General features: G+C 36.9%; 1 protein-coding gene and 1 pseudogene across 4 annotated transcripts in view; both read left to right on the top strand.

Annotated features, from left to right (window-relative positions):
• WDR35 (WD repeat domain 35) overlaps positions 1–24,309 on the top strand; it is a 61,335-nt gene that overhangs the window by 7,643 nt on the left and 29,383 nt on the right. For 2 of the 4 annotated variants that reach the window (XM_040496138.1, XM_040496142.1), the window contains exons 6-13: positions 1,428–1,561; positions 2,677–2,842; positions 2,973–3,118; positions 7,216–7,341; positions 9,909–10,094; positions 14,204–14,236; positions 14,599–14,659; positions 21,850–21,994. In XM_040496138.1, coding sequence (XP_040352072.1) covers positions 1,428–1,561; positions 2,677–2,842; positions 2,973–3,118; positions 7,216–7,341; positions 9,909–10,094; positions 14,204–14,236; positions 14,599–14,659; positions 21,850–21,994 — 997 coding nt within the window. The remainder of the gene's footprint in view (positions 1–1,427; positions 1,562–2,676; positions 2,843–2,972; positions 3,119–7,215; positions 7,342–9,908; positions 10,095–14,203; positions 14,237–14,598; positions 14,660–21,849; positions 21,995–24,309) is intronic. The other 2 variants (XM_040496139.1, XM_040496141.1) reach the window with 2 other exon arrangements.
• On the top strand, positions 10,104–13,230 carry LOC121044162 (ATP synthase subunit e, mitochondrial-like; annotated as a pseudogene).

Genomic DNA, 24,309 nt, shown 5'->3' with positions numbered 1-24,309 from the left:
GAAAGAAAGATGGGGCAGGTGTACCACTTAGGAAATTGATATTGGTAATTCAGGTGAGAGGTGATGGTGGATGGTAGCTGAACCAGGGAAATGACAAAGAGGATGGAAGTAAGTGGACATATGCTAGAGATATTTAGGAGGTAAAATAGATGGGGTCTCATTATTGATGAGTTTGGGGCTGAGGGGATGGAAGTGTCCAGAGGAATAGCCAGGTTTTTAACTTTGACAGCTGGGTGGATGGTGATGCCATTGAAATAAGGGATGTGGGAGAAAGACTGGTTTTGAAGGAAGATTTCAGTTATGGACATGTTGACTTTGTTATGCTGTAGGACAGCCAAGTAGTTAGATATATACATTTGTGGCTCAGAAACATCTGGACTGGAGTCATAATTTTGGGAATCACCAGCATGTAGATGGTAATTTAAACCATTGGAATAGCTGGAAAACTGGGCCATCTTGGAATAAGAACCTGCAACATTTAATGGGTTGGCAGAAGAGAATTCTGTAAAGGATACTGAATTACAAGCATTGGAGATAAAGGAGTAAACAGATTCACAGAAACCAAGAAGGAAGGAAGGGGTGGTTAAAAAAAAAAGAAAAGAAAAGAAAAGAAAAGAAAAGCAACAGGTCATTAACAACCTCATGAAGGCCATTTCAGTGCAGGTGTGGGGCAGAAGCCAGATCAGGTTGGACTGAGGGTTGAATGGGAGGGGAGGAAGTGCCTGCATAAGCTCTTTTAAGAAGTGAGGCTGGTAGAGGAATGGTGGAAATAGGATGGTGACTAGAGGGGAACTTGGGGTAGAGGGAGGTGTTCTTTGTTTTGTTTGTTTTTATTTGAGGTGCTGGTTTTCAAGGATGGATCTGAGTATGTTTAAATACTTGTAAGGAAGGGCTTAGAAGAGTTTAAAGAGAAAGAGAAAATGTGCATAATCAGTAGAGGGAGATCTTTGCAAAGCTGGGAAGGGCTTAGACCAAAAAATAGGTGGAGGGATTAGCCCTAGATGGGTGTCTGGCTGGGGACAAAACTCTTCCTTTGTAATGGGGGGGCTAAGCAGAAAGGGTCGGTGTGGATTCACTTAATGTTCTGAGTGTTTGAAAGTGGGAATGAGGGATTTCTTCTTTGAAAGCGTTTATTTAATTTTACAAAGTTGAAGATGAATTTATCTGCTAATTGGGAGTGAGGTCTTGGGTCAGAGTTTTGAAGAGAAGGGAGAAAGTTGGAAACAGCTGCTATTGCAAATATTTAGTAGGGTGTTTGGCACATAGTAAGTGCTCAGCAGATATTTATTGACTGAATAAATTGAACAAACACATGGTTCTGTGAAGAATGTGAGAGCTCTTTAGAGAAACACAGTTTTAGAGCAGTTGTTGGAGAATCGTGACCTTGAACTTTTAATGAAATAATTTTGTTTTATGTTTTACTTTAGGGAATCGCATTTGGGGAAAAGACTTGAAGGGTGTACAGTTATGCCATGTAGCATGGTCTGCAGATAGTAAGATCCTACTTTTTGGAATGACAAGTGGAGAAATACACATTTATGATAATCAAGGGAATTTTATAGTAAGTATATATATATTCGTAGTTTTAGTTACCCAACTTTATATGGTTATGTTATATGTTATATATGTATATGTACATTTATTTATTATGATGGTTTGTGTAATCAAGAAAGTTTTCAATTCATGTTTTTTCCCAATTATTTAGATTTTTTTAATTAAAAAAAATACTGGGTCTCTTCAAGGTAAATTAATACTTTTAGTTCTGAATTCCTGGTAACTGGGAAGGACAAGATTTCAGTGTATTGAAGCTGAGGGATAATGAGATGATATGCAATTTAATCTTTGTGTCGTCGTCGTCTTCTTCTTCTTCTTCTTCTTTTTAAAGTTTATTTACTTATTTTGAGAGAGAACACAAGCAGGGGAGGGGCAGAGAGAGAGGGAGACAGGGAATCCCAAGCAGGCTCTGTGCTGTCAATGCAGAGCCAGACGCAGGGCTCCAACCCATGAACCGTGAGATCATGGCCTAAGCCAAAATCAAGAATCGAATGCTGAACTGACAGAGCCACGCAGGCACCCCAAATCTTTGTGTCTTCTGATAGCAGAAGCCAAAGTTTATATGAGATACCAATGCTATATTTTTTTTTCCAATGATATTTTTATAGCAAGTTACTCAAGATTGTAAAAGGAATGGAAGACTTAAACAGTAAGGGATAAGAGTCAGGTCCTGGAAAGAAGGCAAAATAGAATAGGCTCAGATAGCATGATCTCAAGGAAAACTCTAGTTTTGTGAGACTGAGCTATGTCAGATCTCTGATCTTACTTATGGGGCAGTTTTATTTGTAGTGAGGTTGAGGGCATTATACAAATGCACTTAACCGGTGTAAGTGATAATAGCCGACTTCTCCTTGACACCGCTGTTCTTGAGGTTCTTTCATTTACCTCTTGTCATTTGAGTCTCATAAATTCTCTGTGAGTTTTTTTTTTTAATCCCTATTTTGCAAATAAAGAAAACTAAAACTCTGCTTGAAGTGGTTTGTCCAGGGCTGGTAAACCAGTAAGTGATGGAACTTGCATCTGAAACCAGATTTTTAAATCTCATTTTCAGTGTTCTTTCTATAATAGTCTATACGGATCTGTTTTAAAATATGAAGTATTAACTTAACTTATTTTGTTTAGATGAAAATGAAACTGAACTGTTTGGTGAACGTCACCGGAGCAATCAGTATTGCTGGAATTCACTGGTACCATGGCCAAGAAGGCTATGTGGAGCCAGACTGCCCCTGCCTTGCTATTTGTTTTGACAATGGGAGGTGCCAAATCATGAGACATGAGAATGACCAGAGTATGTCATTTTTCTTTCTCTCTTTCTTTCTTAATGTGGAGAATTAAAAAAAATATTTTAAAATTGTTCTTTATAAAGTTCTTGAGGCTAAGTATTTTACCACAGTTACTTCATTTTTCTTTTTGAGTAGATCCCGTTTTAATTGATACTGGCATGTTTGTAGTAAGTATCCAGTGGAACCACACTGGCAGCGTGTTGGCTGTGGCAGGCTCCCAGAAGGTTGTCACTCAGGATAAAGATGTAAACACTGTGCAGTTTTACACTCCATTTGGTGAGGTAAATGTCTTTTTTTCTTTCCATTTAAATATGTAGTGAGTGTGGTAGGGGAAAAAAGAATGGGGGAAAAGGTATAAACTTGTCACATTGTTGAAAAGGGACATTTTGAGTAAAAATGATGAAAAATATCAGGCATCTTGCTTTAAATAATATTCTCACTTATAAGTCTTAATAGTTGTATTTTATCATGGAATTTAGTTTATACTCTGAACATTTAGAAAATCAGCTGTTTCACATAAGAAATCACTATGCAGTACCTATTTAGGGTATTTTTTCTATGATCTGAATGCGTATCTCTTTTCCCAGCTGTGTTCTTGAGTTGTTTTTAATGTGACTTAATTGTTTCAGATTAATATTTTGGATTTTTAATGTGACGTATTAAAACATACATAGATATCAAACACCCATAACTGTCTCTCCTTACCACGAACTTCTAACAGTTTTAATTTGTGCAGTAATCAACTATTTTAAGAAAATCTATCTTGGGGCGCCTGGGTGGCTCAGTCGGTTGAGCGTCCAACTTCAGCTTGGGTCATGATCTCACGGCTGGTGAGTTCGAGCCCCACGTCAGGTGCTGTGCGGACAGCTCAGAGCCTAGAGCCTGCTTTGGATTCTGTGTCTCCCTCTCTCTCTGCCCCTAACCCACTTGCATTCTGTCTCTGTCTCTCTCAAAAATAAATAAACATTAAAAAAAATTTAAGAAAATCCATTTTAATAACTAATCTTAGGTGACGCTACATTAAAATACAAGCATTGTTTTCATAAATGCATGGGTTATCCTTCTCAATAGTGTTACTAATAAATTTTAATTTTTAAGGAGAATTTTGTTGAAGTCATAATAGAAAATATCAAAAGGAGAATTAATATATTGTAAATTTTTTTTTAATGTTTTATTTATTTTTGAGACAGAGACAGAGCATGAGCAGGAGAGGGGCAGAGAGAGAGGGAGACACAGAATCCGAAGCAGGCTCCAGGCTCTGAGCTGTCAGCACAGAGCCCAACGCAGGGCTTGAACTCACCAACCGCGAGATCATGACCTGAGCCAAAGTCAGACGCCTAACTGACTGAGCCACCCAGGCTCCCCAATATATTGTGAATTTTAAAGAATTTAGGAAATGAAAACTTAATATTAATTAAGCTTAATAACTTTATACTTGTTTTATTTTCTAACTCTAGGTTCCATTTAGTCCCTGTTGGATTTTATAAATTCACCATAGATTTCAATAATATGTGTTTTTGTTGTACAAAAGCCTTCCCCAGTTGTTTTAATATTTTTATGTAATATTTAAAAATATATTTTAATAATTTCTGTGAAAGAAAAAAATGGTGTCAGCTCATGCTTTTGTATCAGTATCTCAAAATATGCAGTAGAGTGTGATGTAGAGAGTAGGTACTCTCCGTACGTTGCTGCCTGATAATATTTCTGGTAGATGTTAAAAGGTAAGGAAAACAGAAGTATAGTTCTCAAGGTTCCTAACTATTAAAAATCTGAATTCCAGTTATTTCAATGGTTGCAGCCTCCTTTTTAATTGATGTTCTTTATTGGTTGTTTTTGTCGCATTGGCTTATTGTTATATTGTTTCATCTGCTTATTTTTGTTAGCTCGGCCTTCTCTAAGTAGAAAAACATGGATCCTAAGGCCTGTTTGTTTTATCTTGCAAAACAGTGTGCTATGTGTTAATGTGAAAAGTGTAAGTTGGTTTGGTATGGTTGTAATTAAAAGTATCTAGCGTAGTTCCTCGAGGTATATTAGTCACTTAGTATTTTTTTGAATGAGTGAATATATGGGGGACTTATTGTGGATTTATGTTATGAAGATAACTTGGAAGGAGGTTATCTAAAGATTTAAACTTAAGGAAACTTCAAGAAGCAATTTGCTTTTGATCCTGAAGGCCACAGTCTTCTGGTTTTTATACTGTGGTCTCAGCCGTGGAAAGGGCTAATAGAGCATGCGATTTGTAGTCAGGTTGGCCTGGCTTTGGCTTTGAATTCCATTTCCACAGTGTAGTTTTACTTAGCGAACTTATTTAACCTCTGAGACTCAATTTACTTATGTTCTGAAATAAAGGTAATACTTCATGGCACTGTTGCAAAAATTAAAGGAGGTAACAACGAGAAAATGCCTAGCACTGTGCTTACTACAAGTCAGCTTATCTCTCCTTGCTGCTGCCATCACCTGGCTGGTTTGCAGAGTGGGGAGATAGCCTTATTCTTCCAGTGCAGGCTGTCAGTACAAAGCTGTCATGAGAGCCTGCTTGCTCCCTTTGGTTTCCTACAGGCAGCAGGACAGATAGAGTGGAGCTTTCTAGGTTAAAACATCTTTACCCTTATCCGTTTTCCTGACAAAATGGAGTTTAATACATTAAATTTGACTTTCGAGCATATCTGCTTAAGAACAAAGGATATCGTTGGGGCACCCTGGGTGACTCAGTTGGTTAAGCGTCCGGCTTCAGCTTGGGTCATAATCTCACAGTTCGTGAGTTTTAGCCCTGCATCGGGCTCTGTGCTGACAGCTCAGAGCCTGGAGCCTGCCTCACATTCTGTGTCTCCTTCTTTCTCTGCCCCTCCCCTGCTCATGCTCTGTCTCTCTCTCAAAAATAAATAAACATTGAGAAAAAAATTTTTTTAAAAAAAGAACAGAGGATACTGGTACAGCTTATTAAAATTCTTAGGTCTGTCAAAAAAGCATAGATTTAAAATATTTTCTTTTTTATGACCACCTGAAAATGTCTTTGTATTCATTTATTCACTGTTAACTTAGCCATAAAATGTGCTATGTTAAATTGAAAACTGTAAGTTGGTTTGGTATAGTTGTAATTAAAAGTATCAAGCATGTTGTCATATTTGAAGACATTAATTTGGATGCATGATATATTTATTTACTTAAGAGATATTTATTGAGTACCTGTTTACCAACCAGTCCATTAAGGGATAGGGACATAGATATAAGCATGATGAAGTTAGGGCTCTCAGGTTGCTCACTATCTGAATTCTCTGGACCCACAGAAGGAGGGAGAAGGCAGGAAGCAGTACTAAAGTTGTGTCTTGGAGGATGGAGAGCGGTGCTGCAGTAGGGCAAGGGAGAGTAAGGATGGGAGAGGAAAGGGAGATTTCAGGCAGAAGAGATATTATCTGGGCCAAAGGTCTGGAGGCATAGTGGTCCTCTCATGAGTGAGAACACAAGCATTATGGCCAGATAGTGGGGTACTGAACCCAAGAGTATGGTTTTGGGCCAGATGGGAAGAGGCATTGCATACTCTGCTAAAGAATGTGATGGTGGGGAGCTATTGATTTTTAAAAATTATTAAACATTTTTTAAAGCAGGGTAGGACATGATTGGATTTGTGTCCCAGAAAGGTAATTATGACAGTAAAATGAAGAATTGAATTTGGGGGATGGAGGCTGGGAATGAGGAAAGAGGTGAAAGGTAAAAATTGCAGTTCGACCGTTACCATCATTGACTCAGGAAAAGAGGCCGTGGCAGTGGAGGATGGATGTGAGCGGAAGCGATGGGACTACTGACCCACTGGCTGTGGGGGGTGAAAGAGAGGCCAGCCTTAAGCATTGTGTTTACTGCCACAATTCATTGATTCCAAGAAGCACAGTTTTTTAAAAAATATTTTATTTTTAAGTATCTCTACACCCAACGTGGGGCTTGAGGCACGGCCCTGAGATCAAGAGTCGCGTGTTCCACTGACTGAGCCAGCCAGGCACCCCCAGGAGGCGCAGTTGTTTTTTTTTTTAACAACTTCAAAATTGGGGTGCATCGTATAGTCAGAGTTTCTATTTTAATTAACAATGTATTTTTTTTCTTTCCTGAGTTGTACATAAAAGTAAAGATGCATATTTAAATCTCTGGATTTCAAATCTTAGATTTGATGAAATTTGATACTGAATTCTTTGGTTATTGTTCATAAATTTCTCCTATCGTATGTATGTTTTTCATTATAAAAATTCAAGGAAAATGATTATGAAGTGAGTGGTAACCTTTCACAAAATAATTTATATGCCACTCTTGATGTCTATGAAGTGGTGGGTGGTAATTTATATTTTATTTAATTGCAATACTTTAGGTTAAATATAATCATTTTTTTCAGCATTTGGGTACTTTGAAGGTTCCTGGAAAGCAGATGTCTGCACTATCTTGGGAAGGAGGAGGACTGAAAATTGCACTAGCCGTTGATTCTTTTATATATTTTGCAAACATTCGACCTGATTATAAGGTGAGTATTATGAGCAGTTGTAAAAAAAAAAAAAAAAAAAAAAAAAAAAAGGCTGTTTTTACTAAATAGTTTTGTTGTAGCTTGAAGTATAATATGTTTCTTGCATGTATTCACAGCCACTTTATTTTAGAAACCAGATGAAAGGAGGTGTTTTTAGTGTGGAGACTTTAGAACCAGAAAGCTTTTCTAGAATATTATATATAATTAATAAAATACTCCCAACAGTCAGGGTCTCAGCAGGAAATGCATGGCACACACAAAAGAATAATTGAAAACAGATTGATGAAGGGTTTATTTCAGAGGTGTGGGCAAGGTTAAGGGGTTCAGTAAGGGTTGACAAGGCAAGCATCCAGGTATTAGCAATGGTGGGCAAAATAAGGAAGTGTTATTGTTCCTGGAACCCACTGGGCTGTGGGTATACAAGAGAGACTGTCCTGTGGGAGCGCAGCTTCTGCTGACTGGATGGACAGAGACAGCTTTGGGGAGGGAGTACTTCAGCCATCTCTCCGCCTGCTGGTGCCTTCTATTGGCCAGACCCAGCTGGAAACTAGAAGGCAAGGTAGCCCACGTGATGGAGTTCATAGAAGTTAGTTTCCAGGGCATAGTGTAGGGTAAAGAAGGGGAGAGGATGGATCGGAAGAGGAAAATGAAAATAAGCAGCATAATACTAATCAGTACTTTATCCTAAATTTAACATTTGACCCAAAACAAATTCAGAAGTATGAGATTAATTGAGCTGCAAAATACTAAGAATATTTGTTATGTGTGAAAAACTTAATTCATTTTTTAGAAGGCAAAGTGCCTTGGAGAGCTGTCTGATTCTAGGACTAGGGTGGGAAAAATGCAAGATGAACCTGGAGCCTCTGATAGTGGCAGAAAGTAAGGAAGTCTCAAACAAAAGGATGGGGGCATGCCAAAGAGACAAAGGAGCCAACCTGAAAGAGCTCCCAATGGCCCAAACTGGAACAATTTGAGCAACAAAATAAATGATGTAACATTGGATTGTAACCCAAATTATAAAAATAAGTGTCCACAAGCAAAACCTGATCTAAAATAGATTATTTAAATACATAAATGGGGGGGAAGAAACAAATCTTCCTTACAGAAGTATTTGAATTACTTAGACACTACCCCAGCTGGTCCCCTGCCCCCCCTAACTTGAATGTGAGTTGCATTTAGTGACTCACTTCCAAAGAGTAGAGTATGGAAAGGGTGAAAAGCAAAGTCACTTTACAGTGGAGGAACCTGGCAGACACCACATTGTCTAGGTGATCAAGGCTAGCATCATCACTGGTGTCACATAGATATCACGTACCCCTAATGTGGCACATGAGAAGAGGTCATCACTTCTCTGATGGTCGTTCTGAAAATCCCAGTCTGAGCAGGAGAAAAACATCACACAAACCCACATTGAAGGACATTCTGCAAAATACCTGACCAGTACTCCTCAAAACTGTCTAGGTCATTAAAAATGGGGAAAGACTGAGAAATCATCACAGACCAGAGGAGCCTAAGGAAACAAGGTGACTAAACATAATGTATTCCAAGTAGGATTCTGAGATAGAAAAAGAACATTGGAGAAAAACTCATGAAATCTAAATAAGGTGTGGAGTTTAGTTAATAGTACTGGATCTGTGCTGGCTTCTTAGTTGTGATGAATGTACCACAGCAGTGTAAGGTACTCACAGCAGGGGGAAATGGAGAGGACTATAGGGAACTCTGTATTATCCTTGTGACTTATATATAAATCTAAAATTATTTTAAAGTAAAAAGCTTATTTTAAAAACTAACCATCCTATAAAAAGTAAATATGCCTTAATTTTGAATAGTAAACATAGTCATAATATTAACTTTGAATATTGCTTTATTCAGAATTACATTATGAATATATTGGGAGAGTTAGCCCAAGAGAAAGACATTCCATAAGCCGTAATCAATACATACGTGATATGGAGGTAGATAACAAGAGTCAAAGCTCAGAGTTACAAATGGCTACCACTGGGAGGAAATTAGTCAGTGGGGTCTGCATTCTATTTTTGTTTTAAATTAGCTATGTAGAATTATTTGACTCTACGCTATGTGCATATGTTACTCTGGTAAAAACAAATGTAGAAAGTGTAGATAGGGGAGAAAAAGCAAAGCATCTGTTTTTGAAATTTGGCTTGGGGACCCAGAAGTTAAGCTTTTGACAGGGGTCACTCCTGTTGTCCCTCACGCAGCTGTTACGGACTACTGAAAAATCCGAGATTTTCACCACTGAAGCGTGAATCTTACAAATGGAAATAAGGAAAGTTAAACTAAACTTATTTTTGCAGTACATTCTTTGTTTGATAACTGTGTTTCTCTTAGATTTTTTGTTATTTTAGTGAGAAAAGGTATTGTGCTGAATGTTCAGTCTTTCTGTCTTTTACTCCTGAAGAATATATTTTGTCAGCACCAAAAAACCACGTATCTGCAGTACATAATAAGATTTTTTGTTCCCAGTGTTAAGTGTTCTTTTCCTCTTCCTCTCTCTCCCTCTCTTCTTCCCTCCTGTTCTGGCCCTTTGCTCCTTCCTTTTTTCCTAGTGGGGTTATTGCTCCAATACTGTAGTATATGCTTATACCAGACCTGATCGTCCCGAGTATTGTGTTATCTTTTGGGATACAAAAAACAATGAGAAATATGTTAAATATGTGAAGAGTCTCATTTCTATTACTACCTGTGGAGATTTCTGCATTTTGGCTACGAAAGCTGATGAAAATCATCCTCAGGTCAGTGTTCCTTCATACGTTAAAGCTAAGATGGGTATGGGTTAACCTCTCCTTCTCAGGTATAGCCTCTCTACTGGCAGTACAGCAAAGTGTTGGGTCTATTGGCCATGTCTGTCTGGACCTCTGTTTTGGAAAATTATGTGATTCCATTGTGACTCTATTTTTTTTTCCAATTAGCTAATCCATTAGCATTTCATACTCACCAGTTCAGTATGGAAGCTTTTTGTCTCTGAAACATATTTAAAATACTACCGTCTTTTTCCAAGTTAAAATTCCACAAGGAAAAATGAATATCCAGATGTCTAGTATAAATGCTCAAGAAGTTATGTAACTATGATCATTATAACACTTTGGGTAGTTTTGACATTGAGAAGTATACTTTTATTTGGAGTTACATTGCTTTAAAAATAACCGTCTCATAGTGTAAAATAAATAATATAAATAATGCCTTAAAAAGTATGAAACAATTTAAATATTTGCAGAAGCATATACATTTTTCAAAAAAGGATTATCATTATCTTTGGCTGTGTTATAAATTATTTTATTCCATTAAAAAGCATAAAGTTTTTGGTTTAAGGTGGCCATTTGAACAGCCACCTTTGGCTCTGTTCTCTCTTGAAACTTACTAAAATAACAGTAAAGGTATTTTTTAAAAAGTCATAAGCTCATAGGGACCAGAAAGAGAAAGGAAATGGTAACATAGTTTTGGGGGTTAAAGAGTGGGTGGATTAGTGGTGATTACCTTAGCAGACCTAAGAAAGCTGAATCCTAAGTCATCAATGGAGAAAGCAAAGAAGTAACCAGTTTTCATCCCAGAATCCTGAAGAGACACAGGACTTAATGGTACCTGGTAGGAGAAAGAAACAAATGGAAAAACAATTTGGAAGTACCAGAGATTATGCAGGAAGGAGAAAATTAAAAAGGCATATAAAGAGTCCTGTCTGGAGAATCTGACCAGTTCAAGAGAAAAGACCTCTAAAAGTTCTCCTATGGGGAGTTCCCAAGGAAATATCCCTGCCTCGTCACCTTACTGTGAAGACCAGTCATGAGGCTCACCCATAAACCAATAGATTACAAGCAGCTTTCAGTGTCATACTCTGAAATAGAAACAGATAGACCAGGATTGTCAGACGTTTGAGGAAAGCATCTCATTTAACAGACACACACAAAAATAAACACAAGGAGAAAAGAATGCGGAGGAAGCAGAGATTCGGCAGGGAGAAGAACAATTCAGAAGAGTCATTTCAAATTATTAGAGTTAAGGGATACTACATCCATAAAACAAGGAAGGGATACTATAGAAAAAGTTTTTGGAAATTACAAATATGATAATAGCAATGAAAAATTTGGCAGAAGAGTTAGAAGATAAAATCAAGGAAAACTCCTATAAAGTGGAGCAGAAAGACAAGGAAATGGGAAACAGGAGTGAATAGGTAAGAAAATCAGAGGACCAGCCCTGGAAGTTCAGTGAATAAGTAGGCAAAGAGGAGGGGAGTAATCCAAAGAGAGAAGAGACTATTCAAGAAAATTTCCCTTGGGTTTCGAGATTGAAAGTGTCTACCTCAGTGAATAAAAATATTTCCAAATCAAAACACATCATTGTGAAGTTTCAGAACACGGGATAAAAAGAAGATCCTATAAGCTTTCAGAAAGACTTCATTCGGTCAGGCATCATAATGGCATTCATCTTGTCAACAGCGATACTTTGGAGAATTGCTTTCAAAATTTTGAGGGAAAATGATTTCCCGTCTTGAATTCCATATCTGCAGCAGACTAATTAAAATGAAGGAAGGAGCCTGATTGCACAGTGCTTCCAGCGTGAAGGTTATGGACGAGATTGTGCTGCTGGTGCAGGTCTGACCGCTCCTCGAGCTCGGCTGCTCCTCGGCCCTGCTCCTTAGTGTGGCCTACAGAACCAAGTGCTATAGGTACCTGAAGCCTTGGGCAGAAGAGGAAAGGAGGATAGCAGCCGAGGATAAAAAGAAGCAGGTTGAGCGGAAATGGATGGAGAGAGAACCGGCAGGAGACCAAGACAACAGCATACTAAACAGCATACCTGCCTTTCTCTGGACTAGTGTGGATGAATAGAGCTTTCTGTGTTGTGTGGAAAAAAGATAAAATGCAGGTAGGACAAAGACGTTTTTAGATGTATATATAAGGTCACCAAAACTTACCTCCCAAGCTTTCTTAGTTACTTCAGAATATGGCCTACCAAAACGAGGAAAAGACCAAGAGGAAGAAACTGGATAACCTGACAGCTGTGGTGCATAGTGGTACCAGTTGACAGTGTGCGGCATGCCTAGGGAGTCATCAGATGACAGCAGATCACGTGGCTCCAGAGGAAACTCAAGATGAAATTAATAGAACGCTTAATGTGGTTGAACTCTTGAGAGAAGATGTACATAACTGGGAGGTAATTGGGTATAGAGAAACCAAGCAAAGAGAAAAAAGAAAGGCAGTTACCAACTACAGGGAAAGCAAAATACGATTTAGAATAAATCGTGACGTACTTACAGCTCAGCCATGGATAGCGTTTACATAATCAAAATGATGCTTTTTAAATTAATTTTGTAATTAAATGGATATTATAATTAAAAAACTTTTAATTAAAGTATAATAACCATATTAACCCCTAAAATCCCGATCTAACAAAATTGTAACTGGAAAGCCGGAATGGTGGAAGTGTACCCCTGTGTGATGGGAGGCTGGAAAGGGGACTGAAAGATAGTGGGAAGTGATAGTGAGAAGTCAGTAGATACTGCTCCAGATCGAAACAGAACAAAATAAGAAGTAGCATTATCAACGTGTTACTTAGGTTTGTGGAGGTAAATATCAAAAGGATGAATTAAAGGGGCTGAAAGTCATTACTCCAGGGAGCAGAAAATGGGAAGTTTTAGGGGAGGACTTCTTACTCTTCAGTAAGAAGAGTTCTTAGGAACTCTTCCATTCTTTAAGCTATGAGCATGTAGATGATATGTGGATTAACAAATACAAGTTACTTGTGGTATTTTGTGGCAGTAAATCAGCTTATTTTAAGTAGTGGAAAAGTAAATTATATTTTAGTATAATTTTTGTCATTTAGTTTGTTTTTTTAAAAATTAAATTTTTTTCTTTTTTAAATTAAATTTTTATTTGAATTCCAGCATCATTAACATACAGTGTTATGTTACTTTCAGGTGTACAATATAGTGATTCAACACTTCCATACATTTCTCAGTGCTCATTCTGATGTGTATTCTTGATGTGTAATTCCTGTCACCTGTTTCCCCCATCCCCACTCCTTTTCCCTCTGGTAACCATCAATTTGTTTTCTATAGTTAAGAGCCTGTTTCTTGGTTTGTATCTCTCTCTCTCTGCCTTTTTTTTTCTTTGCTTATTTGTTTTGTTTCTTAAATTCCACATATGAGTGAAATCATGGTATTTGTCTTTGTCCGACTTATTTCACTTAGCATCATACTCTCTAGCTCCATCCATGTTGTTGCAAATGGCACGTTTTAATTTTTTTATGACTGAATAGTGTATGTGTGTGTGTGTGTGTGTGTGTGTGTATAACACATCTTCTTTATCCATTCATCTATTGATGGACACTTGGGCTGCTTCCATAGCTTGGCTATTGTAAATAATGCTGCAGTAAATATAGGAGTGCATGTATCCCTTTGAATTAGTGTTTCTGTGTTTTTTTGGTAAATACTCAGTAATGTGATTCCTGGATCATAGTGTGGTTCTATTTTTAACTTTTTGAGAAACCTTCATACTGTTTTCCACAATGGCAGCATCAGTTTACATTCCCACCAACAGTGCACAAGGGTTCATTTAATTTATATTTATGAAATTAAAGAAGTTTTTCTTGAGAAGCTGAAAAAAGAAAGAGAAAGTCTGCATGTAAGTAGTACGTAGAGAATTGGTTTATTTGAAGTCGTTATTCCAATCGGGAGAATATCTAAGTAAAATAGTATTCTTAGCACAAGATATAGAAAAGGTGATTAACAATAGAAGAATGAAATTATCGCTTTAGTATGGTGTAAAGTGTGCATTATGCTTGATTATTTTACTGAATATTAATTATTGATAATTAATTGTGTACATGTCATTTTTATATTGCTTCAAAGGAGGAGAACGAGATGGAAACATTTGGTGCAATGGTAACAAATTAGTTCTTATATAGCTGATTATAAGATAAAAATGAATTTTGAGGTTAGAGCTGATCAGGAATTTTAGAAGTGTAAATAATGAAACGTAGCCAGTGTACTTGTGTTTCTTAGGTGAACTCTTAAAAATGACAGTGTTCCATTATATTGAGAAATCAGCCTTGGTTTAATTTTAATTCGTATATCTTTATGTTTAATGCTGTAGATTATATTTGTCTGCTATTCTTTGCACTTAACAATTTTATCAGTTATTTCCCTGTTGTGATACTTTACAGAGATAAGCATGATATATTAAGCATTATTTCTTTCATTGTACAGAAGCAGGAATTCTGATACTCTTTTTTATTTGTTCACAGTTTGTGCTAGTTCTTTGTAATTCTATTGGCACACCTTTGGATCCCAAATATATTGATATTGGTAAGGAAATGTTAATGTCTATTCCCTCTTTAATCAAGTTTTATTTGTACAACTAATTTAAAAACCTAGCTATGGCATTATTAATTAAAATGGTCTTCTAAACAAGAATGACCATTTTTCCTGGTTTGCCAAGTCCAGCACCAGTTTATGCCAATTATCGTAGTCAAATTATCAATAATGCTCCACTTCACTGTATAAATATCCTGTTTAATACAAAAAATTATAAGTTTACTCTAAAAGCCACAGTAATCTCATGACTGTTATACTGCCATTATTTGCTTTCAATGGGAAATATACTTGTGTAGGAATTGGTATGCAATGTAATGATTAGCATGTAATAAATGGGATTATAGAAACAATTTTGCTGTTAAACGACTTTTATTATTAATAAGCTGCTTGCAAATACCTCTCTTCTATAAAAACACTTTAGCTGCTTGTAAAAGTGCATTTTCTCTTTCCAGATTTTTCTAATGAAATCAATCTATTAATAGAGACAGCTTTCAAAAATTCCTGATTTTTTTTTGTTTGTTTTCAGAAGACATTTGTTACTTTAGAGTTACCATTCCCTCTGTCCAACAATTATGAAAGTAACCATTAAAAAATTTCTCATCTAACTCTTAAGTTTTTTTGTTAAAAATCATTACCAAATATTTTGTGGCGATTTCACTTTAACTTCCAAAAGTAATGTGTTTTAAGTGTGGTAGTTTATTGGATATGGTATTAGAAAAATTATTAGACTTCAAAAATTGAAAACCCATTGAATTTTCTGAATCTGAGAGCTAGTCATTTTTTTTTTTTTTCAGATTTCATATTTAACCTTCATCAAATGTTAGTGTCTCCCTTCTAAATATATTTTGCTAAACTGTTTGGGTGATACAAGCAAATGTGAGAAATACGTAATGGGCTTTCAAGATTTTATGCTGTCTGTTTAGAGTTTTGGTAACTCAGTTTTATATATTGACACTTTTCAACTTCATATCTTACGTTCATTGTTATAGAGGTATGTTTATATTTGTACCTGCATATATATGTATATATGTTAGTGTTCCTTGTTAAAAGGCTTAGCTTAAAATTATTACAGACTCTTATCACAGGAATATCTTGTATTGGAAACATAACAGTCTCTTAAGGGATGAATTATGTCAGTCTTTAGATTATATGTTTTTTCTTTTGATATCAAAAGTTTTAACAGAATAATGATGGTAGGGTTAGCCTCAAAGTAATTTTAATCATAGGTAGTCTTTTTTTTTTTTTTTTTTCATAAAGCCAGATGTAAATCCTTCACCTTCATAAAATGGGAAATACTTGAGGGCATGATTATTTGTATTTTTGAGTCTTGAAACTTTTTTTTTTTTTTTTGCAGTCTCGCTGGCTGAAATTTTAACAAACAGTTCTTTCATTGGCTTGCAGTAAACCGAGCCAAGGACTCAACATTTTTGTTTCATACATATCCTGTAAAATTCCTTTTTTAAGTTTGTATGCCAGATTTTTGTGAGGACTGGAGGGTAAAACGAAAAAAGTGTGTAACTGATGTTGCTCTGGAAAGTGTAATTTTTGTGCTGCTCTTCCTCCTGCCAATCTCTGTAGAAACTTTTTAAAAGAACTTTATGCATTATTATACAAGTTTAGTCTGTGGGGCATTTGTACTATGCATGGAGGAGTTACATGCCCTTTTCCGGTGCTCTTCCTTTGAGCTCTTAAAATACCTTTAAGAGGTATTTTAAAGGTGCACTTCTGTTCAGAGTACTACTTTTTACTCTGCACTACAATTACTGATTTTCTCGTTTGCCTTCCCCACAAGATTTTGGACTCCTTAGAGATCTATGTCTTATTAATTTCTGTATTCCTCTAACACTGTGCCTGCCCTATAACAAATGCTTATTGAGCATATGGAAAGTACTTATTTCTATAATGAAAATGGAAAATGACACATTTATTTAGCAAAACTTCAGTGAGTTTCTGGTACTGTACTGGGTATCTGGAGTTATAAAAAATTGACTATGAAACTTCCTGTAGGATATCTAAACAAATAATGAAATGTCGTTAATCCATTTGACACTGGTGTACTGTTCCCCCGCTGTGTGCTAGGTTGGTATCGTGCTAGGTGTTGGATAAGTGGATATTAGTGAGTAAGGACATCAGACATATCTTTGCTACTTAGAGATGGTTTCATTTGAGCTGTATTTTGAAGGATAAGTGTTTATTCAGGTGACATTTTAAGGAGAGAAAGAAAGCAGCATTTGCAGAGAAACGAAGGCATGGAAAGTGCCTGGAAAGTACCAGGTGCCTGTGTTTTAGCCATTTTGGTGGGAGCTGGTAGGTGGCTTTCTAATGATGGTCTCTACCACATGCCTGGAGTCATGCATAGATTCTAGAGAAAGGCAGTTTGATGAAAACATGTCAGTGCAATTTCAGTTTACCAGATTTTTTAAGAGGCTGAGAAATTAGTAAGTAGGAAAGTAAGGGAACATTACAGATGTAGACATTTATTTCAGGCCTCAGCATTAAAATATTACAAGCAAGTTTTACTTACATATGAATTCCTAGGTTGTTTTAGGTTATTTTACATCCTTTGCCTGCGTAGTGACTTCTACCTATAAGTGTTAACAGAGTTCAGCTAATGGAAGCGTAATTATTTCCTTAAAAATTTTTGTTTCCAATAATCATTCTAAATATTTGAAATTTTTCTTTCCAAATAATGAGTAGTTGAGAGGAACATGGAATGCTTTTATCCTGGTTGTGTTCTTTTTCTAAAACGTTCTGTCTGTTAAAATTTGGATTCCTAACTTACTCCTGGGGGCTTAGTTCTAGGAAACTAAGAACTAATCCACCAGGATGGGATGGATCTTTTAATGAAAATCTAGCATAGTTTTTGTAGACAGGATTATCTACCCATACGAATTTGCTGAATTTACTCCCATACTGATCCAAAGAATGTATGTTTTAGATATATTTGTATTTGCATTTTTTTTTGTATTGACTGTTGGGTTTATATGTGACTTTATTATAAAAACCTATATAGGTAATAAAAATAAAAACAATACTAGTATCCACATCTAATACTATTATTAACCGTTAATTAGAAGCAATATGCCATCGTGGTTAAGAGCACAGGCTATGGAGCCAGATTAACTGGGCTTTTGTCTCACCTCCGGCTTTCTAGCCATGCACCTCAGCAAGTTATTTAACCCCTCCCTCTTTCAGTTTCTTCATCTGCCCAGTGGGGTAATAATGCTTATCTCATAGAATAGTTGTGAGTATGAGTGAGAATATATACTATGTAATATTTTCATTATATATTAATACAATTATATATTATATAGAACCAAATAATTATAGTTAATGTATTTATAGTATATGGTATATGTACCTGATGTATATATTTATTAACTTAAATATATAAATAATATATATATGTAATATATAATATATATATTTAAGTTAATAAATATTGGCTTTGAAATTATTATTAAGTGTTTATTCTATTCCAGAGATTTTGCCATGCTTTGTTATCTCTTTTAATCTTTAAAGCAGCTGTATAAGATATTATTATTTCCAACTGCAGTAAGTAAACTGAGGTTCAGAGAGAATAAGTGATTTATCTAAGGCTACAGAGTTAAGCAAGTACCTGTAGTTTGAATCCAAAAGTCTGACTCTTTCCATGAACCACTAACATTTTAATTTAACCAGGCTAATGATAAGGTATTGTGATTATTTAGGATGTATCAGAGAGGAACATGAGTAGAATTTATAGTTGTATGTAAATGTTGGTTAGAGGAATGCTTTTATATATGCTTAGAAAAAATTGTATTTTATTCGAAAAAATTTTTTTAATGTTTATTTTTGAGAGAGAGAGAGAGATTGAGAGAGAGAGAGAGAGAGGGAGAGAGGCAGACAGGTAGAGAGACAGGGAGACAGAGGATCCTAAGCGGGCTCCGTGCTGACAGCAGAGAGAGCCCAATGCGGGGCTCGAGCTCACGGAACCACGAGATCATGACCTAAGCCAAAGTCAGACACTAAACCCACTGAGCCACACAGGTGCCCCATATTAGAAAATAGTTTAAAGTTGTGAACTTATTTCAAATCCCACTAAAGGCATTATACTCATCAGCATTAGAGTGTCTGTGGTAGAATTTACTAAACGTTTAGCAAATGTCTTATGATTTAGTGAGAGTGGGGTCAGAGAAAGCTGAGCAAAGCCTGGGCCTGGCATGCTCATTCTTCTCACTCAGCGCTCCCCAGGCCCTTGCTACTTTTCCAGGATCACCTTTCGACCACTTGTTCCCTACAGGAAAGGCTTCTGGCTCCCTCTAGAGTTCAACAATAGTACGTGTTTCAAATAGAAAAACCTTGACAATTGTAATGAAAAAATGTTTTTAGCATGATTCAACTATACTGAATTACTTTGTATATAAAAATTCTTGAATTTGAATCACAAAGTTGGTAATCTACTCAATTACTATTTTATCATTAGCCTGGTTTCTGATTCTTTGTCCATTTTCTCAGTCTTTTAATGCCTTAAATGTTTACTTGGACCATGGCAAGAACTCCATAAATGGTAGCTGCTGTTAACACCATTCCTTTATTCTGGCCATATGAATAATTATTTAGCTTAATATTTAATAAAACACAAGTTTTATACTATTCTAATTATTCAGGAGTTTAGAAAATAGGTACTAAAATGATCTTTTATGATGGAGTTTTGTTTTGTTTTTACATAGTTTGTGTGAATGTGTTTGCTTAGTTTTATGGTATTTAGTTTGTGTTTTGTGACCTTGGACAAGTTATTTTACTTCTTCCTCTATTTTTTAATCTTTAAGCTAGATTTTATAAGGCTATGTCATCAAAGGGTACACAGGTCCTACAAAGGGTAGGAGCTTAAATGTTCTCTAAGAAAAGGAATAGATGAACAAAGTTATATGGTTAGGAGAATATTTTCCTAAATTAGGAAGGAACTTTGGAGAATTTTCTTTTCTTTTTTTTAAACAGACAAAAATTAATTTTAATGATACAGCTGGCTCTTGAACAACACAGGTTTGAACTGTGTGGGTCCGCTTGTACACAGATTTTACCATACAGTACTCTAAATCTAGCTTCTCTTCTTCATGATTTTATTTTTTTTAATCTCTAATTGTTCTTTTTTTTAATCAAATTTATTTCTTTAAATTCAAGTTAACATACAGGGTAGTATTGGTTTCAGGCGTAGAACCCAGTGATTCGTCACTTACATGTAACGCTCCATACACATCCCAACAAGTGCCCTCCTTAATGCCCATCACTCATTTAGCCCATCCCTCCACCCACCTCCCCTCCAGCAACCCTCAGTTTGATCTCTGTATTTAAGAGTCTCTTATGGTTTGCCTCCCTCTCTGTTTTTAATCTTATTTTTCCTTCCCTTCCTCTATGTTCGTCTGTTTTGTTTCTTAAATTCTATATATGAGTGAAATCATGGGATATTTGTCTTTTTCTGACTAACGTATTTCACGTAGCATAATACACTCCAGTTCCATTCATTTTGTTGCAAATGGCAAGATTTCATTCTTTTTGATCGCTGGGTAGTATTCCGTTGTGTATATAATTTGGCTATTGTGATAGTTTTGCTATAAACACTGGGGTGCGTGTACCCCTTCAAATCAGCCTTTTTGTATACTTTGGATAAATACCTAGTAGTGTAATTCTATTTTTAATTTTTTTTTTAATTTTTTTTTCAACGTTTTTATTTATTTTTGGGACAGAGAGAGACAGAGCATGAACGGGGGAGGGGCAGAGAGAGAGGGAGACACAGAATCGGAAACAGGCTCCAGGCTCTGAGCCATCAGCCCAGAGCCCGACGCGGGGCTCGAACTCCCGGACCGCGAGATCGTGACCTGGCTGAAGTCGGACGCTCAACCGACTGCGCCACCCAGGCGCCCCTATTTTTAATTTTTTAAGGAGCCTCCACATTGTTTTCCAGAGTGGCTGAACCAATTTACATTCCCACCAGCAGTGTATCTGTTGTTTCGTGAGTTGTTAATTTTAGCCATTCTGACAGGTGTGAGGTGGTATCTCACTGTGGTTTTGATTTGTATTTTTCTGATGATGAGTGATGTTGAGCGTTTTTTCCTGTGTTTGTTAGCCATCTAGAATTTTCTTTTATAACTTAATGAGGAATTATAAGATGTGAGGTCAGAGGGAAGGATAAAGGCCCAAACCAAGCAGTAATAATAATGGGGATGGGAGGAGGTAGTGGGATTTGATTTATCTCTTTATCAGTTAATTGGACATTTGGGCTATTTCAACTTTTTGGCTATTATGAACAATGCTGTTCTGAACATTTGTGTGTGAGCTTCTGTGTGGACATTTGTTTTCATTTCTCTTGGGTATATACCTAGGAGTGGAGTTGGTGGGGCCTGTGGTAACTCTGTATTTAGCAAATGGAGAAACTGCCAAACTATTTTTCAAAGTGGATGCACCACTATTTCCCTACCATTTCTCTGCTTCCTTGGCAATACTTGTTATTGGCTGACTTTTTGATTGTAGCCATTATAGTGGGTTTGAAGTGGTATGTCATTGTGGTTTTGATTTGCATTTGCTTGATGGCTAATGATATTGGACATCTTTTTCCTTTGCTTAGTGACTGTATATCTTCATTGGAAAAATGTCTATTCAGATCCTTTGACCATTTTTTAATTGGGTTTTTTGTCTTTTTATTATTGAGTTGTAAGAGATCTTTATATATTCTAGAAATAATTCCTTATCACATATACGATTTACAAACATTTTCTTCCATTCTGTGGGTTGTCTTTTCACTTTTTTGATGGTGTCCTTTGAAGCACAAATGTTTTAAATTTGATGAAGTCCAGTTTATCTACTTTTTCTTTTGTTGCTGGTGCTTTTGGTGTCATATCTAAGAAACTCTTGCCTAATCCAAGGTCACAAAGATTTATTTCTAAGGTTCCCCCCCCCCCGCCCCCCTAAGATTTCTACAGTAATTTTAGCTCTTACATTTAGGTCTTTGATCCATTTTCATGTAATATTTTTGTATGGTCCTACAAGCTTTTGATTATGTTTTTTGATTTTAGAGACTGCATGTTGGGTATATTGTCTGAAATGAGGAGTTGAATACAGTGGTCACTGAATTCCTTTGCAGCACAAACATTCTGTGATTCTGTGTAACTGTAACCTAATTGTTTTAATGCTCTTTTAAATAGTACCATTATTTGTTGCAATGACCAAAACCCATGTGATAGCAGCTTCAAAAGAAGCATTTTATACCTGGCAATATCGTGTGGCAAAGAAGCTCACAGCATTGGAAATTAATCAGATCACGCGGTCTCGGAAAGAAGGGAGAGAAAGGTATATCCTTTGATACATGGTTTTTAGTAGCTCAGCCGTATCACATTTAAACCAGACATAGTTAATTCTAAATTGTCATGCTTGAGAACTGTAAGTTGTTTTGATTACTAGAAATAATACTTTCCCATTCAAAATCTTTAAAAATCTTTCAAATTATTTGTTTACATTGATCAAAATAAATAAGAAGGGGTGTGGTATAATAAAAGAAAGCCCTTAGAGATTAAAACTGGATGTCTGTGTTTTTTTTTTTATAAATTTTTTTTTAACGTTTTATTTATTTTTGAGACAGAGAGAGACAGAGTATGAATGGGGAAGAGTCAGAGAGAGAGGGAGACACAGAATCTGAAACAGGCTCCAGGCTCTGAGCTGTCAGCACAGAGCCCGATGCGGGGCTCGAACTCACAGACTGCAAGATTATGACCTGAGCCGAAGTCGGCTGCCCAACTGACTGAGCCACCCAGCCACCCCAGAAGTCTGTGTTTTTATAAGGAAATAGCTATTCTCTCACACCTACTCTCACCATGTTAGGGTTATTATGCTATACTTGAAATACGATTATTCAACTGAATTTCTGACCAAAACTTCATTCTTATGGGTTAGTGGCACAGGTTGTTCTGGGAGAGTGGGGGTGATCCTAGTGTCAGCCACCATAGGATAGGCAGGTTCTTAGACACAGATAAGGAGGAGGTCTTCAGGTAGGGTGAACTGGTTACTTGGGCTTCTTTTTCTTGCCCTGGATTCCAGGGAGTTGGGTTAAGTGATAGAGAGGGCTCTACTACATAGAGAAGTTAGGACTAGGATGGGGGGATTCCTGTGATAAGTTTCAAGGTGTAGATGTGTTTCCTGAGTTTTTGTAAGTTATATTATATCTGTTGGTGATATTCTGTATTTTACCCACTTGTTGTTACCCTAAGCCTGCCTTTATGTATGTATGTATGTATGTATGTACGTATGTATTTTAAAGTTTATTTATTTTGAGAGAGATAGTGCGAGCAGGGGAGAGGCAGAGAGGGAGAGGGAGAGAGAGAGAATCCCAAGCAGGCTATGCACTGCCAACACAGAGCCCTACACAAGCTGGATCCATGATCCTTGAGATCACAACCTGAGCCAAAGTCAGAGGCTTAACTGACTGAGCCACCCAGATGCCCCACCCTAAACCTTTAAATAAAGCATTTTGTTGAGTGCTTTAACCTAATCATTCTTTTTTTTTTTTTCAACATTTATTTATTTTTGCGACAGAGAGAGAGCATGAACAGGGGAGGGGCAGAGAGAGAGGGAGACACAGAATCGGAAACAGGCTCCAGGCTCTGAGCCATCAGCCCAGAGCCTGACGCGGGGCTCGAACTCCCGGACCGCGAGATCGTGACCTGGCTGAAGTCGGACGCTTAACCGACTGCGCCACCCAGGCGCCCCTAACCTAATCATTCTTAATCAGGGCTTAGACCTCTGTTGGGAGTGGGCACTGGGGGTTATGTCAGAAACCCTGGGTTGCTTTTTCAGATCATCTTCCCTCACACATGCTTGCTGTCTTAATGCAATCTTCCCTTTCCTTTAAGATTCACTCAGGTACTAAGATAGGAGAAATGTCCCTAGTAAAAATATTCTGGATGCATGAATTCATGTGGAAGCAAAACAACAACAAAAAAAAATTGAAAAATACTATATCTTCTCAGTAGTTCTGAAAGTCTAGATAGGAAGAATCTTTGGCCTTTTTCAGGACAGCATGTGGCAGTGGTAGCAATAATAAGCAAGAGAACTGCCATCTGCAAGGAGAAGGTAGATCTAAGGACAAAGTTGGGACAGAAAAGTCTAGCCTCTCCATAGAGTGAGTGTCCTGGGAGCCAGCTGAAGATATTCTGGCTTTAAGATGGCAGCATTTCCTTGTATTTCTATGTGGGATATGACTGGGCAGGTTCTCTCTGGACCTCACTTTCCTCATCTGTAAAATACCTTTGATGATAGTGATAACAGCCAACACTGAATACTTCTTACCTGCCAGATACTCCAGTAAGCCTAGTGAGTACTCTCATTAATCCTGTTTCACAGAGAAGAGACTAAGACACGTGAGCTTAAATTATTTGCCAAAGGTCACTAGCTGATAAGTAGAGATGGGACATAAAGCCAGGTTGATCTGGCTCTGAAGCACTTCACTCAGATTGGCCTTTCTTGTAGTACCCTGATTGTTTTAAGAGGGGGAAGGGGGTCACGTGATCTCTTGAGAGCCCTCCTATTCTAACTGTTGACTCTTATTTTGTGATAACTAGTAGAAATAGTGGCTGGATATACTTAATAGAAATGTAGTAAAATACAGAAGC

The sequence above is a fragment of the Herpailurus yagouaroundi genome, unplaced genomic scaffold (assembly GCF_014898765.1).
Source record: "Herpailurus yagouaroundi ecotype Mexico unplaced genomic scaffold, PumYag 188, whole genome shotgun sequence".
In the NCBI taxonomy this organism is placed as follows: Eukaryota; Metazoa; Chordata; class Mammalia; order Carnivora; family Felidae; genus Herpailurus; species Herpailurus yagouaroundi.
Note: the sequence above shows the minus strand (reverse complement) of the source record. Positions and strands in the feature narration are given on the sequence as shown.